The 15261-nt window shown below is 39.9% G+C and overlaps 2 protein-coding genes across 2 annotated transcripts; both read right to left on the bottom strand.

Moving 5' to 3' along the window:
- Nucleotides 1–1155: 1155 nt before the first annotated feature.
- tmem35 (transmembrane protein 35) lies at nt 1156–3653 on the bottom strand. Its single transcript, XM_031736409.2, has 2 exons — nt 3416–3653; nt 1156–2494 (listed from the first exon to the last, which is right to left on the bottom strand). Exons 1-2 carry the CDS (start codon nt 3533–3535, stop codon nt 2129–2131), a joined length of 486 nt encoding a protein of 161 aa, XP_031592269.1. The 5' UTR covers nt 3536–3653; the 3' UTR covers nt 1156–2128.
- A 2532-nt stretch (nt 3654–6185) lies between these two features.
- On the bottom strand, nt 6186–11107 carry arl13a (ADP-ribosylation factor-like 13A). Its single transcript, XM_031736347.2, has 10 exons — nt 11039–11107; nt 9193–9309; nt 8947–9017; nt 8605–8857; nt 8366–8471; nt 8045–8250; nt 7860–7968; nt 6921–7194; nt 6717–6833; nt 6186–6603 (listed from the first exon to the last, which is right to left on the bottom strand). The coding sequence occupies exons 1-10, from the start codon at nt 11056–11058 to the stop codon at nt 6548–6550; spliced, it is 1329 nt and encodes a 442-aa protein (XP_031592207.1). The 5' UTR covers nt 11059–11107; the 3' UTR covers nt 6186–6547.
- Nucleotides 11108–15261: the final 4154 nt, after the last annotated feature.

A 15261-nucleotide genomic window follows, 5' to 3' on the forward strand; every position in this document is an offset into this window, starting at 1 on the left:
TCCAGTCTTTTCCAAAACTGGCACAGAAAATCTTCAGATCAAGCCTTGCAGAAATCCGCCTTGTCAGGTGGATTTTTTTAAATCTGTCATTTACAATTTAAATCAAAAGCACAGTCGACAAACATCAAGTGGGACTTTGTATGAGCTTTTGGAACAAAGATCCTAACTCATCCCAAAATATCAACGTGGCAACCACAATAACAGCTTGTGAAAGTGTGGTGCTTCAGTGCCTCTTTATTTATCCCCTTTAGAAAAACATCCTTTGCAAGAGAAAATAATGCCCTCCTGTAATTCAGCAGCAAAACCCAAAATGCTTAGTCTATCCTGAATATTTTCTTTTCAGTTATATGTATCTATGTTAATAAATATGCCTGTAAAAGACATGTCCATGTCTAAGAACACGCTGGGCAAAGGATCTAAGATGCCTATGCCCTTTTGCAGGGATTGAATTAGTTTTCCAGAGATCATATTATATTTCATTTACCTCATATTTTCTTCAGTATGTCAGAAATCTCAGCTACAACTCACAAACAAAGTTCTCTTCTCATGTGGACAAAGCTGTTCTGCAAGCATCAGTCATAATTTGCCATTTGGGGAATGCATAATGCATGATTCTTCTTCACTTCTTCCTATAACTTTCATCCAAACTGTAACAAATATCCCGTCCAGCTTTCATGCTCAGCAGGAGGAAAAGTGGCTTAAGACAAACAACCATCAGAGCCAGTCTGTACAGTGAGCCTTTGATTGTTGCTCATGTGAGGTTTTTTTGCTGTGTCAGACACAGCTTTGAGTTCAGGCCATCAGGAGTCATCTTATGAGAAAATTCACATAAACAAAACACGGTGTGAAAGTCAGTCTCTTCTGACAATAACAACTTAATGCCAGCCTGGGTTAAGCAGTATTTTATAATAAACCAATCTATGTGCAATGCACAGAATAAAATGACCAAGAATTCCCTTGCAGAGCTGTGCAAACAGTACTTTTCTAGGTAGTATGTAGGATATGTGCTAATACGAAGGAATTACTTTGACAGGGACTGGCTGAAGTTATATAACAAGGCAACAACCACAGGAGGGGGAAAAAAAACAGCAGCTCGTGATTCATATTTAAGGTATTTTTAGTTAAATTTAATGGAATGAAATGCACTAGTCAGGCTGAGCTCCAATTCTTTATTTTAAGTATATCATTTACAGAAATATTGTGAGTCTCAAAATTGACAGTATTTTCAACCGCAGTAGGAATTATTTTCATATCTTTAGAGAAGAAGAAACAAACCCGTGATTAGAATTTAAGACTTCCAACTGTGAATTACAAATGGTAAAATCGAGTTTCAATGAGAAAAGACCTTTCTGATTTGGTTATGTTCTGCAGTACAAGCCGGCTGCCGACGTCTGAGGCAGCGAACACCGTCATTCCCAGCTAAACAACTTCAGTGTATTAACAGAACTGAAAGGATGATATTCAGCTTATTTTACTTTGAGAAGATTTCATGCGTACTTCTGCAAAAGTCTACTGAGATGAAACATGAAAAAGGATTTATAGGTTGTTTTTTTTAACTGAAGGAGTCATTGGGTAACACTGCATCAACATCAGACCTGGATATGTAAGACTAATTAAAAAAGTACAGTAAGTCCAAAATTCCCTTCATCAGTGCCTATTTCAGTTTAAATTCTGTAAATTTGACCAAATTAAACATGCTTGAAATTCATCATTAACCTCTCCTACCTACAATATAAAAACAAATTAGAAAGAAAAAACGACAAAGATTCTTCAATGAAAAACAGCATTCTCAAATCAACCTAAAACATAACAGAGATTCATAGTAGAGTAAAACATTGAACACAGTGTAGGACTGAAATAAATAGGGAAACAGGGATGGATAAACGTGACAATGAGCTGAGCTCATCAGTTTCCAGAGGTACGATTGTCCACGGTTATGTAGAGGACGGATGGGTCAGGAGTTCTCAGTTTCACAGTAAGAGTGTAGAGGAGTAGGTGAGAGTCATCAGTCAGCTGGATGGGACAGAGGATGTGTGTGTGTGTGTGTGTGTGTGTAGTATTATTACTAGGAGTGAATGTTTCCTTCAAAATTTGAATGACTACAATCCATAGACCAAAAGGAAAGACCTTAAGACTGCTTGACCTTGTTCTTTTCCTGATCGTTGATGTGCTGTTCCTCTCTGCTGTCCTCTCTTTCTGGCCGGTCATCACTCTGGCGAGCAATGAGCAATCGGCAGGTGAGCAGAATACCAAAGACTAGAGCGTGGGCGTACCGTTTCAGGGGGTCTCCTACTAGCTGGTGAAAGAAGAGCACAGCCAGCATGACAAGCAGCAGCAAGAAGTTGGCTACGTCCTTCGGCCGGCCCGGCACGAGGGTGAGAACCACCCCACAGCCCACCTCCAGAGAGCCAATGATCTTACGTAGCAGGACTGAGCTGATCCCGATCTTCTTCAGGCCCGGCAATGCTTTGGCATAACTCTTGTATGCCCTTTTCTAGAAAGAAAAAAAGAAATTTTCATGAATACCTATAGTGTGTAACTTTGGCTTACAAGCTGCTATGAATGTCCTTTAGTGAGGCCATGTAAGGACCAGGTGGAGTCACCACACTCAGGTCAGCAGGTACAACATCTAAATGACAGTTTACCATCACTGTGGCTGCACAATGACTCTCCAGCCTATTGCTCACTGCTCAAAAAAACCTGCAAACTCATGCAATTATGATATTAAGTGAGCTTGGGAATGCAGTAATTAAACCAACAGGCATGCCATCGATGATCTCCCACATAGTTCAACATCAGCACCCGCAGGTGCATCTCACAGAAATTGCTCGAATGCGCCGCCATTGCTCTCCAACTGCTAAGTTCCTTCTCTCTCTCTCTATCTGTCCTTAGGAGATACAAGACATTTTAGGTTATAAAATCCAATCTCTCACTTCCAAAACTGTTAATTATCCCGCATGCTTGTTTGTATCTTTAAGCTGAATTACAGCATGTTTTAAGAAGAAAGAAAAGGGAAGTGCTTTCATTCATTCATTATTCATCCATATTCAGCTTAGGCACGTTTTAAACTATTTTATGTATCCTATCTGTTTAAATGATGTTACAGGGATGACTGCTAAAATAATGTGAGTCTTATCCTAAAACACGGTGGCTTAGCATGCGTGCTAAAAGTATTATTGCAGGCAATAATAGCAGGTCTAAACATTTGTATAACCGTACAGGACTCTCCGCTGGGAAAACAAGCAACACGCAGGCCTATTAAAAGAGCAACCCAGCATCTAAAACACTCATTTTCCCGTCCTTTTACTATTTAGGTCAGCTTCCCTACACATTGAGTCTGTAGCCACCGCAGAACAATGGCCTTTACCCCCCCAAAGATGCGGACACTTCACGGGTAAGACTCAACGCTACTCACCATTTCGTCGTATGCATCTTTGCTTAGTCTCGGGGTGAGCTTAATGGTTCCCATAAACACGAAAAATAAACCCAGAGCAAAAGAAAGAGCCACAATGGTTATTGTCCTTGGTGAAGCCATTTTTCACTACCGTGCATGCGGCCGGGCGCTTCCCGCTGAGCTGAATGAAAGTAGGACCGTTTCCCGGTGAAGATGCGCGAGGGGGATGGGCTTCTGGATCTACCACAAAAATGGCGACCGGGGTCCCTGCCTGCTCCGCATCCAGCAGCAGCAGGAAGGGAGCTGTGGGAAGACCAACTTCTCATCTTAGTTTAAGAATGAGATTAAAGGGAAGGGACACACATCCTACGTGAAACACTCATAGTGCTGAATTATGGCATTAGCTTACAGTTTGCCAAGATAAAAGCTCTGGGTTCAAGTTGCTTAACAACAACTTTATATATTAGTTTTGTGGCTCTCTGCGATTATAACGAAAAGAGGTAACTTATATAAAACCCACTTCTGTGCTATATGCTGAGATAGATGTTTGCATGCATCATCATGGGCATGAATGACATGGTAATTTTGTGCTTTCAGTTATTTCTTTGAAATGTTCTTTTTCCAGAGTGTGAATGTTTATGCAGCATGCACCTTTAATGAGTTTAAAAAACAATAAATGGGTGCACAGATTTGAAGTTGTTGAAGTATATATATATAGGCTCAAATGTAAATCTGCATCACTACTAATATTTGCTTAAATGTCCCTTAATAAGTTGCGCCTCAACTAGATCCTTGTGGGAGCCATCAACTAGCCTCTGACATAGTTCTGGTTGGATATTTGACCACTCTTCTTGGGAGAATTTGAAGTTCATTTAAATTGGTTGGTTTCCTGGCATGGGCCCAGCTTTTAAGTGCAGTCCACAAATTCAGTAGGGTTCAACAGGGTTGGGGTTGAGAAGCTTAAAGTTGGCCTGCTTTATCCATTCCAATACACGTTTTGATGTGTGCTCGTGTTCATTGTCCTATTTGAACACACAGCTGTGTCCGAGTTTCAGCCATCTAGATGTTGATTTGAGTTGAAGTTGAGAGGTAGCACTTAATTATTCCATCCACTTTGTGCCATGTACCAGTATCACTGATGAAGAAAAAACAGGCCCAGAACATGTTGCTGCCACCATTATGCTTGACAGCTGGTACAGTGTTGTTAGGTTTAAAAGCCTCCCCATCACTCCTAAAAACAGACCTCTGTCATTGTAGCCAGATAGTTTAATCTTTGTGTTGTCTGACTATAAAACGTTTCTCCAGAAGGCATTTGGCTTATCCATGTGAGCAGCTCCAAATTTCAGTCGAGCTTGAAGATGTAGCAGGGGCTTCTTTCTTTCCCTTCTGTAGTATGGAATGAGATGAGATGAGATGAGATGAGTCCATGATGGAGAGCAGTTTGTCGAGTGACCTCCTGTCCCTCACTGACTGAAATGCCTCCCGATTCTGGGCAATAATGAATCCACCCTTGTGTATTAGTTTGTTGATGCCCCCCAGACAAAAGGAAAATAAATTCCACTATAAAAATGTGATATGATTGCAATCTGATGATTGTTTTAACATCAGCTTTCAGTGAGTGAACCATTGACAGGCTGTCAGTGAAAGCTGCATTTAGCGATCGGCAAACTGTGAGCAGCTGTGGAAGTGCAGCAGTCCTGCCTCCTGTGGAGGACATGGCTGCTAATGCAAATTCATGTTTTCACACATCATATTTGCACATGTTAAAGAAATTAGACATGAAATGTTAACACAGAGCTCTTTCACTTAGTAAGTGGATTTTGCAGTGTTAATTGGCAATTTTCTTTTAGAAATAGGATTTTTGTAGATTTTAAAGATTGAGTTACAATTAAATGAAAAATAAAGCATATGTTACTAATGTTGCAGGGCTTTGGCATTTGATGATCAGAGCCCCGGGTGGTATTTTAGGATCCTGAAAAGAAAAGCTTCCCTAAATATTCCTTTTATATAGTCACTAGTTTCTCTTACCAATTGAACAGGATTTTATAAAAGACAAAAGAAATATCTGTTTAATGTCAAATGTGAGTCTATAATGTATTTAATTTACCATTCCAGCAATCCTTAAGCGAACACCCATATTTCTATGAGAGCTGTTCAACTTATTTCATCCTATTTGATTGGATTTATTATACTTTTCTCCTTGCAGTAATAATCCTGTGACATATTTTAGGACAGCACTTTCACCAGTTTAATATGGAAAGGTCCTAAATTCATCAGTAAGGAATGAAGAAACCACAACAGATGATCAGGACCACCGAACAAATCATGATTATCTTCATCTTTTGTTCCTTTAGTAGGTTTTGCTGAAAGCTATTGAAGTGCAGCTCATATGGATGAAACTCACAAATCATTCTGCCAAATCCAGAAACTGCAGCGCTAAGTCTCAAATCTGTCTGGCAATCTGGTAAACAGTTTCTCCAGATGGAGGAAAGGTGGGAAAATGCATGACTAATTATCAAATGACACCTAAAAGTATAGATTCAGCACGTTATACTACATTTAGGCCGTTCAACCACCTTATCTTTACACCAGTTAACATCACGTGAATGTTTCTGGACTGTGGGAGAAAACAGAGGAGGATTGTGAAGCCGCTGCCCAGCACGAGCCAGTTTGCTGAAATTATGCAAATGTATTAACAAATGTTTACTATATAATGTATACCAGTGTATTATGCAAGTGATCCATTCAACAATATGCACAACGTTCCCCAGTACACTGTTTATTATGGGAAAAGGTTTAAACAATAATTACAAAAAACAAAACAGAAAAAACAGTTTAAAAATCCAGTTTTCTTTACATTCAAAACTGCAAAAATGTATATAAACAAAATGCAGATGCATTGGCCATGTACACAAGTTTATATTTAACACATTTTTTTTTTTACAATGTGATATTATTTTATCACACCTGCCCTTCACTACACTTCGGAGTCTGCAAATTCCCTCCAAAGGTTCAGGAATCAGGTTGAAAGTCTACAATATGGGAAGAGATACAGAAATAGTAGTGTGTGTGAAGGGATGCAATGTGTTGTGTACGTCTGCTGTGGACCCACATCCTCACACTCAGGCGGCAGGACACACGCACGATTCACTCTCACTGTCCCTGATCCTGACGCTCTTTCAGAGCTAGTATTGCTTTCCGGTAAAGATCTGTCAGGAGACAGGTTCAACTTATAATATTAAAACTGCGATTTCATGCTGTCAGAGTCCAAAGTGTGGTTACTGTATTTTATTGGTGGATGGAAGAAGTGGATGAGGCTCACCAAAGGTTGCAGAAAGGTCCACGGGCTGCGAATAAGCTGCTGGCATCTCCTCTGTGTTGATCTTGTTTTTTCTTTTCACTTTCACAACTCTCTTCTTCTTCTTCTTTTCTCCTTTAACTAGACAGAAGACAAAAAAGTAGATTTGAGATTCTTAAACAGCTAACCACTAAAACATAGTGTAATCCAATAACTGCTTTTGGGAACCTTTCAGTGGTTTCTCGTCATTCTCAGGTGATTCTGGCACATCCAGCGTCTCTTCTTTCACCTTTGTTTTGCGTTTAAGTTTGCCCTTTTTCGGAGGGATCAGAGCACTGCTGGCTTTGTCTCTGTGACCAGAGTTTTCTTGCTCTCCTTCATTGGCGTCACCGTCCTCTTCCTCTTCATGTTCGTTTGGCGGTCCCTCATCTTTTTCACCTTCCTTCACCTTAACCGTCTTCTTCTTCTTCTTTGTCTTTAGCTTCTTTTTCAGTGAAGTGTCCTGGAAATAGATTTAATATAAAGCAAAGTGCTATTTATACACATAATCACATGCCACATCACCAAAGTGAAAATCCAAAAGAAGAGAATGGGGTCACGAAGGGCAAAAACAAACTACAGCACACATTTTGATTTGCCACAGCAGGGAAAGCAGAGGTGGAATTACAGATTGCTTATTTTTATTAAGTGTGCCGACATGCATAAAAACAGGACCACCGTAATAAAATTATAATAAAAATAAAATCGTCATATGCCGACATTTAGACTGATCATCAATAGAATTGGCAGATTAATCATTAATCGTAGCCCTATTGAAGTGAATTTTAAAAACAGAACATTTAATGTAACAGATAAAATCATAGTAGAACAAACACATGAAGACAGACAGCATCTACAGTACGCATTATGTGCAGTTTAATACAACACAATTCAGCAGATCTGCCACAAAATTACATTTTTGCTAACACACTCACACTGTTACTGTTTATTGTGCATTTGATGGTTTCAAGTAGATTTAAATGTGTTTCATATGAGCTTGGCAGAGAATTTCTAATGCATCATTATTTGCAATGGTACCATCATTATTCTATGAAGAATTTATGGCCTAGCTGCTGATCGCATTACATTTTATAAGCTTTTATAAAGAATGCAAGATATTTTTCTGACCTTTTGCAGCATATTCCGAATGGGTTGCAGCTTTCCTTCGCTCTTGGGTTTTTTCTCCTTGTCTTTGGGCCGATGAACCTTGCGCAGATCTGACTTGCTGGATCTTATTCTGAGGTGATAACAAATTCATGTTAAAACATTAATGCCTTTATCTGCAATATTTGAGCTCTGAAGGCCTCTCTTACCGTTCGACCTTGGTTTTTCTTTGCACTTTCTCCGGTTTTCCATTCCTCTCCCTCTCTCTTGGCTCCAGAGGCCTTTTGCTGTCCTGAGCTACACGAGCACACAGCTCTGGATAATCCAGACAAACAGCTCGCAGCAACCAGCGAAGGCCTCGCAGAGTCTTTCTGTCTGACCAGCGCCGCAGGTCCATTAAGGCTGAACAAGGCTCCTGAGTGGAAACAGAAAGAAAGCTCATATTCTATGCACATCTAAGGTGTCCCCATTAATTCTATTTTATTAAATAAGATTTAAGTCTGATTAGATCATTTTGAAATATTACTTACAATATGGCACAGAGAGCGGCTCTGGTTGACCAACTTCTCTAAAGACAAAATCTCAATCAGTTCACTACCCAGCAAAGCATTCATTTTATCCTGTTTGTTGGCCAATCTGAAAGCAAAAGAGAAGTGTCACAATTAATGTTTTGTTCTGTATTTTTACATGTGAGCCACAAGGAGGCACTGTTTGCACATGATTTGAGATCTGATGTAAAATTCAAACATATAAAACAGAGTGTAATTACACTAGTAGAGGTTTTCCTGCTACCCTCGGCTGCTTCAACAGGTCCGAAAGAACCTCCCTGACTTCCTTTATCCTCTGTCTGTCACCAGAGTCCACAACAAAGATGATGCCATGAGCCTCTCCATAGAGCTCCCGCCAGGTGCCACGGGACTCTGCAGATCCTCCTACATCCAAGAGTGTGACCAGGTAATTCTCCACCCTCAGCTCATGTCTAATGCAGTCGTCTGTGGGTCCTGATTCGACAACATTGGCGACTGAAGGGGGAAAACACAGGTGGTTACTTGTTGTATTTCTGAAATAAACACTTGAGGCTGAACCCGTGGTAAAGTCACAAGCACATTACCTCTTAACATGCCTCTGATGGAGGATGTTTTTCCTGCTTTGTCAAGACCAACCACAAGAATGGTCACTTTCCTGCAGACGAATGCATATTGATATTAGCTTAAGTTGACTTCTGTGGATTTTAGGAACAATCAATGAGCCGATGCTACAAGAATGTCTAAAAATAATCTAATTGAGTGATTGAGAGAGGAAATGTTTTATTTTTAGTAAGTTCGGCAGGAAGATTGCGAAAGTGTAATATCTGTACCTGATGGGCTCCTGTATTTTGGAGACCCAGTTGCAGCAGTTGCTCATCAGGTTGAACATGTTTACTTGAGGTGAGCAAGGTGTGCACAGTGGCCACCATCTTCTCTGGAACTGGTACCTGCAGACAGATGGTAAATCTCAGTGTGACTCACACACACATACGCAGATAAGGCTGGAAGGTTGAGTCACTTGGGAGCGAGGCCAGATCCATCGCAAAGATGCTTTGTGTCTGTCTCCTGTGGACTTAGGAGACGTTCACAGATGGTCACTCGCGACAGTGCATTTACTGCCAAGGGTTATCCAGGGCGCGGCTTCCGGGCCAGTAGAAGCCCTCATTGGAATTTTATATGGCCCTTCATGAGAAGGAAAGAATGCACTACTTCAAACAGTTTATGTCTATGCATGATAGCAGCAAAGAGCAAGACTGCAGGCAGATTTGTCTTTAACATAAACTCTTCTGTCCACTGAAGCAGATAAAATTTCCTAATTTTGATGTGAAGACATATAACAGCCCCCTCATTAATGGGTAAACAACAGTAAACCAAATCATAATTAAAAACATGAAACACCATGCTCTCTACTCCAACTAAAATTTCCATTATGATGCAACTTATCCATGTCGCCCTCTCATTTAGCCTCCTAGGCATCACAGTTCTGAGAACTCCACCACTAACACCAGTGCTGTAGAAAGTCCACCATAATAGCTAATCTAATTTTCAGAGCTTTTTTTTCTTTTCTTTCTGGAACCGATGATCTATCAGAACTATATCAAGGATTTCTCAACAGCCACGCTCTTCACAAATACTTTCTTAATTGCTAACACAGCTAACATATGGGCTCAAGCCTCTCCAAGTACCCCTGAAATAGGCCATTACAAGCAAGTATTGCATGATGTTTCTTAGTAACTTCTCTTGATATTGTCTTTATGGCACTGAATGTGTGTTTGCCTCATAAAAGCTCTCTAACATGTCATTGGATGCATGAGCAGTCATCCTGAAACTTCCCAATAAACACACAGCAGGTGCATCTGAGGTAGGGCATGTGCTAAAAAAAACACACACACACACAGGCAGATCTTCCTTTGTCAAGTGCATCTGTTCAGGTTCTGTAATCTGCTAAAGCCAGTTTAGAATGGCCTGCTTTTACAGTGTTGTTAACAAGCTGCCCCATATTTGTACTGGCTGTAGAAGAGGCCGTCCCTGTTTCTGCTATGGTGTAAGGAGGACTGGTTTTCATATCTCATTGTTTTAGACATTTAAACCAGGTTAGTTAGTCATAAGTAGTTTTGAAACACAAGGGAATCACCTATCCAGGGTACTAAATGTGCATGTTGCATGTATTAATTTCAATGACTTCAGTACATTTAAGCATCACACCCATGTAGCGCACAAAACATAACATTAAATCGTTTTTAAAATACAAAACATCAGTTAAGTTTTATCATTTTAAGAGGCATAAATAAAAGAGAAACTGGACTACTAACAATGAAAAATAAACAGTTTTCTGTAATTTGATACAAATCCCAAATAATCAGAACAAAAGATTAAAAAAAAATACTTTTTATGTAAACTTTAAATCTACCATAAAAGAACAGTTAATTAATTTGGATTCCCCACCAAAACAAAGCAGCAGTTTTGACTGTTATTTTTTATCTTTTCATGAGAAAAACTTCCCTGAAAAAATCATTTTTCAAACAAACACCAACAGTGTCACATGCCTGGTAAAATGCAGTGACTCTATAACTAACAGAAAAGCATTTTAAATTCAGCAGGAGCTGTTACCTGATACCACTACATATAAAAGTTGCAAATTTGAAAGATTTTGCCATCTGCTCAATGAATACTCACAGAAGTATTTCTATGTCCATGCATTTGTTTGGGTGCTCGTCTTCACTAACATCTTGTACCCATCGGCTACAGAACTAATCAGGCTCACACTAAGCCTTTGGTCACCCCATGTGGGAGGTGCAATCTGGAAAATGTTGTATTGGCTTTTCAACCAATCCCAGAGCTCTCTGAACCAACTTCTAATCTCATTGGATGGCGTGGTCCTTCTGGAACTCGACCAAATGAAGGCGCTTATATCCATCCCCGGAAAACTAAATTTGTCGAGTGGTGTGATCTGTGGCGTGCTGTGATCTCCTTTTCTTGGTCAAGACAGAAAGTGGTAGCAGAGATGGATTTAGGCTCCACAATCTCAGTCTCTCAGTGAGATAATGACACTATAAGGGCCGTTTAGTGTCACACTGAATTTACAATTAAAACAGAAAGATTACAGCCATCTAATATTGTGTTGTGCCTCCTTGTGCGTTGAGAGCAGATCAGGCCTGTCAGTGCATGGACAGAGGATGCCTGGGGGTGTCCTAGTGGAGGAGGCAGCTGTTGGGAGTGCAAGTACACTAGGAGAGGGTGCTTTATAGGCAGCAATAGTTTTATTGCTTGGGTCTTGTGAAAAATAACATCCTTGGGAACCCCAGGACTCAAGGTTTATCAGGAAAACACAAAATGCCATTTGGATGTTTTCTCCTTTTTTGCTTCTCTCTTTGATATCTTTTAGCTTTTCTGACACGAACTTACATGAAAAAATTCTCTTTCATGTGAAAGTGAAAACAGATTTATACAATTAAATAAAATATATCATGTAAAATAATTTACTGCATAAATATTTCCCCTCTTTTAAAGTGACTGATCTAATTCAAAAGCAGTCCAGCCAGATGGTTGTAGCAACTGCACAATTTGTGTAACGGATATCACCTAAGTGCAGTGAATGCGTCTCAAGTGATTTTAGTACAAAGGCACCCATGTCTGGAAGGTCCACTGAAGGTCACTGGTTAATCAATATTTCTGGCTACAGTTACACAATGAACATAAAAGATCACCCAAAGCAACTCAAAGAAAAAGTTATTGAAAAGTATAATTCAGGGAATGGGTATAAAAAAAAAATCCAAGTCACTGAACATTCCCTGGAGCTCAGGTAATGGAAATGTAAAGTGGCACATGTGTAAGTCAGCCTAGAGCAGGTCATCCTCCTTAAAACTGAGTGACTGTGCAAGAAGAAGAGTGGTAAGGGAGGCCACCAAGACAAGACACCTATTACCAGTCAGAAGTGCCTAGAAAATTATTTGCTAGTGCCTAAAACAAAAAGTAGAAACATCTCTTCGTTGCAAAGAAAGACCCAAATCTCGAGTTTATGCAAGGGCATGTGGGAGACTCTGCTATTGACTGGAAGAAGGTTGTTTAGCCTTCAGACTAGATGCTATGTTTTGGTGGACATCAAACCATGCACACCATCTCCACTGTGAAAGATGGCGGTGGCAGCGGCAGGCATTCAAAGGCTCATAAAAGTAGAGTGAAATCCTGGAGGACAGTCTGACTGAGTCTCTGAGGGAACTAAGATTTATTAGCTTTTATTCAGCAAAAGCTACACAGCTATGCAGAAATGGTTTAAAAACAACAAGAGGAATGTTTTAAGTGGCCAAATCAAAAAGGGTTGTTCACACCTGATCCCCGTGCACCCTCAGAAAGCTTGAGCAGTCTCCCAAAAAAGAGAGAGCAAAACTGGTGTTCAAACGTGTGAGGTTAATGCTTCTATTGTGGAAAAATGTGGCTATACTTGAAAGGGGTGAATATTCCTGCAGCCAGTTGTTTTACATGATAAATGTTATTTTAATTGAAATTAATGTAGAAGTCTTTCTTTTTTACTTTGACATTAAAGAGGGTTTTTTTCTGTTTTTCAAAGCCAAATTCTAGTGACCTTGATTCTATTTATAAAAGGAATACATGGGAAAATATTTTAGGGAATTTTGTGAATAATTAGGAGAAAATAAATAACGTGTTATTTTATTTATGTTAAAAAAAAAGCAAAGTCAAGTTTGTTTACACATTTATTTATGTAACAGCCATTCATTCTAACATTAGGAAAGCATCATCTGAATATATTACATAATGGTATTAATACCCTAATTAAGCCGCCCGGTACAGTTTGTGTGTAACATCATCCGCTAGATGGCGTCATAGACACCGGATCTAAATCCAGAGTTTTTCCTGGCTCAGCATTGGCTCAGAATCCACACAAGCACAATCACTCTGAGTATATTAAAGGCTGTTAGTCTGTGTTGTCTTGTTTTAATCAAATCGATATATTTTCTTGTAGTTTCTGACCATTTGTAAACAAAAGTGTGAATAAGTAAATGACAACCAAATTTAAAAAATTGATTAAATAATGTAATTACAGTTCTGCTGATTGTTCTTTGTCTTTAGCAGATAAAACTCTTTGGCGGAACCAATTATGACAAATTCCTCAGTGCAGGTAAAACCCTTCAATACTATAAATTAATCTCAAAACAAGTCACCTTACAGATTCCCCTAAAGCCCGATCCTCAGCGAAAAACCCACACATAGTTAAGGGTGAGTGAAAGAGGTGGGGCTTCTGCAGCCATGATTCAATTTGTGAGCAAATAAATATGTAATGGCTTCTTTCAGAGACTGGGATCAGTGGCTTCTGTGAGAGCTTTATCTCATTATGTCATTAAACCGACTTCCAATCGGGCACTGCCTTCTTCTGCTGAGTAAACTCATCCAAAGCTCTGACCACAGCCCTGCGTCAGCTGACAGACACACACATACACACACACACACACACACACACGGATAAACAGCAGCAGTTCAGCACCACACCCCTATCTCCTCCTGTTTTCCACACTGCTATCATGTTTCAAAGACCCCCAACTTCCAATATTGCTACTGCTTCTCAACTTAGATTAGGCTGCTTTTCACATTCTGGTTTGAAAAACGTCGAGTGAACTGTTAGATATTTTGGAAAGTAATCGGTGTATTAATGAATGTATGCTTGGGATTGCATTGCTCTTTCTTATGTACACATTTGGACAGACCCAGGCTGACTGTTAAAAACTGTAAACAGACAACCAGCGCACCCTATTCCTCACCTGACTGACTAATAACACGGTACACTAACACATGTCACTCTTGGATGACATGTGTTGGTGTGCTCTTCTGCTTTCAACCTTTCCAATCTGAAGCCACAAACCACTCCATCACCGGGCATATGCATTAATAGTGCAAGAACCTGCTTTATGTTAGGTCCCTTTCGCAATGCCAGGCATGATGAGTTACAGGGCAGCTGATTAGACAAGAACAGGTCACATTTGGGTGAGCTGTGTTGAAAAACTGAAAGAACTTCCTTTGGTTTTTTTTGTAGAGAAGAGGAAATGGTGGCACAATGTTATATACACAATGGTGTAAACTGAGCTTCTTTTCTTTTCTAGTTTAGCAAAATAAAAAAAGGAGGGTGGGGGCTTATTTAAAAGCTTTTGGTTCACCAGCTTTTTAATCTCGGAAAAGGCGAAAATCCCAGAAAAAGGGTCAGATAATAACTGAAATGAACCCCCACACTGAAACCTAAATGTGCGGTTGAGTGGAGGTGTGAGGCAAGCAGCTTGTGGCTTTCTCATGCTCCTTGAACAGTGATAACCCTTGTTTGCGTGAATAGATGAGCAAACAACCAAATGGTTCCCACTTGTACTGTAGAGCTTATTGACTAATGAGTGCAGTTACATAGGAAGGAAACATCTCTGTGAAACTGAGTGCAGTTTTAGGAGTTCCCTGCAGCTGTTCGTGTGCCTGCTCCACTCTCAGGCCTGAAGGTTACTACAATAGAACCAAGCCCAGCCTGCATGTGGCAACTAAAAATGGAAGTGAAAATGATCTCTGTGCGCTCGCCCTCACAGTGCTTTTCCATTTGGATAGGACAGACAGACTACTCTATGCAATAAAAGTGTAGCGTTGTTTCTCGCTGTTTTACCTCTGTGTGTGAGAGAGGAGAGGTTAGTCTGAGAATAAAACACAAGAATTGTTAGGTTTTGTATAATGTTTTCTAACAGATTATTAGTACTTACTGAACATGAACACTGATGCACTGGTTACTTCGGAGATTTGACCTCCTCCTTCAGCTGTAGTAGCTCTAGTGGCAGTGGGAGTTTTCCTATGCAGCCAGCCACATGTTGGCCCACTGAATTTAAACCTTAAACACTTTTTAAAACTTCTATCTGCTT

The sequence above is a fragment of the Oreochromis aureus genome, linkage group 2, assembly GCF_013358895.1.
Source record: "Oreochromis aureus strain Israel breed Guangdong linkage group 2, ZZ_aureus, whole genome shotgun sequence".
Classification (NCBI taxonomy): domain Eukaryota; kingdom Metazoa; phylum Chordata; class Actinopteri; order Cichliformes; family Cichlidae; genus Oreochromis; species Oreochromis aureus.